Source organism: Aspergillus thermomutatus (assembly GCF_002237265.1).
Source record: "Aspergillus thermomutatus strain HMR AF 39 chromosome Unknown NODE_576, whole genome shotgun sequence".
NCBI classification, from domain to species: domain Eukaryota; kingdom Fungi; phylum Ascomycota; class Eurotiomycetes; order Eurotiales; family Aspergillaceae; genus Aspergillus; species Aspergillus thermomutatus.
Genome location: NW_020798626.1, coordinates 1 through 3837, shown reverse-complemented (window position 1 = coordinate 3837; position 3837 = coordinate 1). Strand labels below are relative to the sequence as shown.

General features: G+C 47.3%; 1 protein-coding gene across 1 annotated transcript; it reads right to left on the bottom strand.

Annotated features, from left to right (window-relative positions):
• Nucleotides 1-1188: 1188 nt before the first annotated feature.
• Nucleotides 1189-3320, bottom strand: CDV56_100163 (ADP-ribosylglycohydrolase family protein; the record flags this gene model as incomplete). Its single annotated transcript, XM_026753782.1, has 5 exons — nucleotides 1189-1601; nucleotides 1678-1809; nucleotides 2233-2776; nucleotides 2828-3107; nucleotides 3166-3320. 5 exons carry the CDS (start codon nucleotides 3318-3320, stop codon nucleotides 1189-1191), a joined length of 1524 nt encoding a protein of 507 aa, XP_026609447.1.
• Between the last annotated feature and the right edge of the window lie 517 nt (nucleotides 3321-3837).

Genomic DNA, 3837 nt, shown 5'->3' with positions numbered 1-3837 from the left:
AAATGGCCATTTGCATGCGGGCCTCTTTGGATTGAGACATTTATATAAAATTGATAGGGATAGCACGCGTTGATACTTGTGTATTCAAATATTTTGAGAGAGCGGCGAAAATTCGCGGTTCGGTGGTATCCGCGGTTCGGTGGTTGATTACGTTATAGCTCAGCTTCAATTGCGAATGATTTGCAAGCACTCAATCTCTCTAAATCTCTCCAAGGTAATGTCAAGTTTGTTAAATAGCTACCACCAGCGATGTTCGGAGAGGCCCTCCGCAGTCGATATTCCCTCGCTTACAAAAAGCCTGACTCGCAATGGCGGCGTTGAGGAACAATACTTACCTAAGTGACCTCTGTGTACGCCGACAAAATCCATCATCGTAGGTCTCCCTTGACAACGGTTTCACTGCTTTTGTTTCTTGACAAGCAGTGCATAGCGTTTACACATTATGTGCGTAACTGGAACTCAATCAGATCACCTCCATAGGCTGCGTCGTAGCGCTCATGCCATATAAAACCTCATTGCATATCGTCTGAAGCCGTAAAGGCTACAGGCCAGGTCTGGCTGTCTGTTAAGGTTCCGGAAGGCCCACAAAGGAATCTCATCTGAGGGCTCGTGACGGAGAAAATGCAAGCCGTCATTCGAAATGCGGATGCTATTCTCTGGGAGGCGGACTCGCGATTAGAAAGGGTAGTCAAGGCTGTCGTGGGTAGTCATTCTCACGGTGAACTGCGTCGGCAGAGTGGACCCTCAAATATGGCTTTTCTAGGTGTATGTTAAGGATGCAAGCATCATGCCTAAGTTCTGTATGCTGTATGACACTTGCTTCCCTCACAAACCGGGTTGCTTTAGCTGTTGATTTCATTGCTGCTGTCTAGTCCCTTTTTCGACTTAAGGTTGTCTGCCTGTTTGCCAAAACTGAAAAAGGGAGAGAGATCGGTTCTTTAGAACCGACTAGATCAGTGACAAAGGATCTAAACGGGTGATTTTTCGCTTCTAGAACATGGTCAATGTGCTTGTGTCAAGACTATGTAGATAGCGCCTGATATATGATCGAATTATGGATTGTAAAGCAAGTACCTGAGTCATGAGGCCCGATTGGTATATCGGAAGTAATATCTTCTGAAGAATCCCGCTCTTCAACCGGGTAATTTTTCCAACCTCTCAACGCGGGAACTGTTCTCCCCTATTGCGTCAACCCCGACCATCCACATCAAGTTGCGCAGCCAGATCCAACAGCTGTGTCGGTGAAATCCCCACAGTCATGTCTGTATTGAAAAAGTCCCAGCCAGGTTCTTCACTCGCCGTCGCAAGCCCTGCAACTCGGTCTGTCGAATAACCCGGACGGTCATCATCCGCCTGCAGGGGAATTGTTAATGGATCGTAGACGGGTGTCAACGGCGCCAGCAACTGCTCGAGCTGGGTGAGTTCGAGCTTACGGAGTGGCGCTACTGAGCTGCTCCCTTTCGAGATCATTTTGTCCAGAATACATTGGATATTTTCGCACCAGGAGTCGTCATGGACAAGAGATGGTGCCACGACGCGGATAACATGGAGAAGAAAGGCAGAAGAGAATGCGTCTTCGAGCTGAAACGGTAGGAATGCTTCTGAAGTGAGAGGTTAGGGACTTTGCCAGACTAGCCTAATATTATGCGCAGGCAAAACTGAGGAACAGAAACGTACCTAGGAGATCCTCATCACCTATGACACGGAGGATACGGAGCACCGTCTGCGCGGAATCGACGCACGATTGTATGAGCGAGGCGACGGCTGGCGTTAAGGGGATTGAATGGGACTTTTGGACATCGGGCCGCTCTATGTGCATGTGCAGGGCACACATTACCAAAGGTCTCGTTGTCAAAACAACACACTGTTACGTCAGTGATTGGGATGCTACTTGAAGCGGATATCGGGTTACTCAACATGATGGTAAAAGAGAATTAGCCTGAGCGCCATCCGTGATGCTCGATTGATCGAGCCTTGGAAATGGGTATTCACATATATTTCAACTGCAAAGCATTGTGCACGAGTGTCTCCGAACAAATAGAGCCCAGCATGTCAGAGGTAAAATTTCTGCCTTTCTCCAATATTCATGACGAAGTCTGTTGAAAATTATAGAAATGTATGATGAGTCAAGACATGCAAAAACCCTTTCTATATTCGTAGATCCTGCCTTACTTATCCATCGCGAGCTCACTGACTGGTATTTGAGTGTAGGGGATAAGCATCGTCACTAACTAAGGGAACAGAGACCGGATGCAATTTCTTCGACAACCTCTTTCTTTTGCAGGCCGGCAATCCACTCAGATGGTATCTCTTCAATCCCATAATATGCTCCGGCTAGCCCTCCATATACTGCCCCCACGGTATCTGCATCATTGCCCAGATTGACGACCTTGAAAGCTCCGCTTTCAAAGGTGCTTGTGGTAAAAAACGCCCAGAGAGCAGCCTCAAGTGTGGAAACAACATATCCTGATGATTTGATATCATCTTCATCAGTCTTCTCCCAATCAGTGATACTTGAATAATGATCAAGCCGTTGCTTCACCTGAACATCTATAAAAGCTGTACTAGTGACTTCTTTGGCAAGATCTTCCTTGCTAGAGCCATTCATAGCGCACACAATGAGTCTGGTGTAGACCATACAGCATTCGGCGCACGTGGGGTAAGGATGAGTGGCATTTGAGGAAAGCGTAGCAGTGGACAATGCTCTGTCCATGTCCTGGAAATACACAAGCGCAATGGGTGCAACACGCATAAGAGAGCCGTTTCCACAAAACATCTATGGCTCTCAGTATATAAAATTTTGCCTCTTGGAGACAATGCAACTTACCCCACGCTTCAGGGCTTTGTCGATTTCATGTTGTCCGCCCTCGTGACCAATTGGGTCATCTTCTCGAATATGAGGCGTCTTTTCAAAGTAGCGCTTCCAGATCATTAATGCTTGTCTGGTTCCAGCACCAATATCGAAGCATTCATCAGTAGCTGACAAGTAACCATTTTCGTACCACTTGATGTAGTTACAAATTGCAGCCTGGGGGACAAAGTTGCCTCTCGAGGCAATGATGGACTGAGCAAGACATAGGGTCATAGATGTGTCGTCAGTCCATGTGCTGTTAGGTCTGGATTAGTTCGAGTGCGAATGATAAGTAAATGGTGATGAATGCTCACCCTGGTGGGACATTGAAGTTGTCATTGTGCATGAAGTGGGTTACTGGTGGGAAACTGCCCCGTGGTTGGAACTCGACAGGGCCGCCGAGGGCATCAACAACTGCCACGCCAAAGATAGATCCCTTGATTCGAGACTGCATTGTTGGAGTTTCCATGGTACTTGATAGGTATAGAAACGGTATCTGTGCATCCAAAAGATAGCCACACGGTTATGGATGAACTAAAGATGAAGTCAGATATGAGTGTAGGGGTCAACTTGTGGGGTACAGGTCAGGCAGCCGTGAGAGATAGGGGGCCGCAGCCACATTTATACGAGCATGTTGCGAGAGAAAGAAGAATGTGGCTATGCAATGATGGCGAATGGCGGAGCACCTTTGATCGTATGAGCTAACAGGCAACAAGCGCAATTCATATTCGATGGTGGCCATATTGTAAGAGACACGATTTATCTGAATATTATGACTACCTAGAAGAGAAGACGCTCTAAAGCGAGGGTCGTCCGATTGGTCGAGGCGTCTGCTCACGTGTTCCTCTACAACTCAATGATGTCAGGATTCCATCCCGTTTAGGTTTAGCGTCCCGACTTAGTCAGCCTATATATAGTTGGCCCCTGAGCCATCCTAATTGGACACTTGGCGCTTCCCGATTCTCTCAGGTTATGGCCCTATGTTG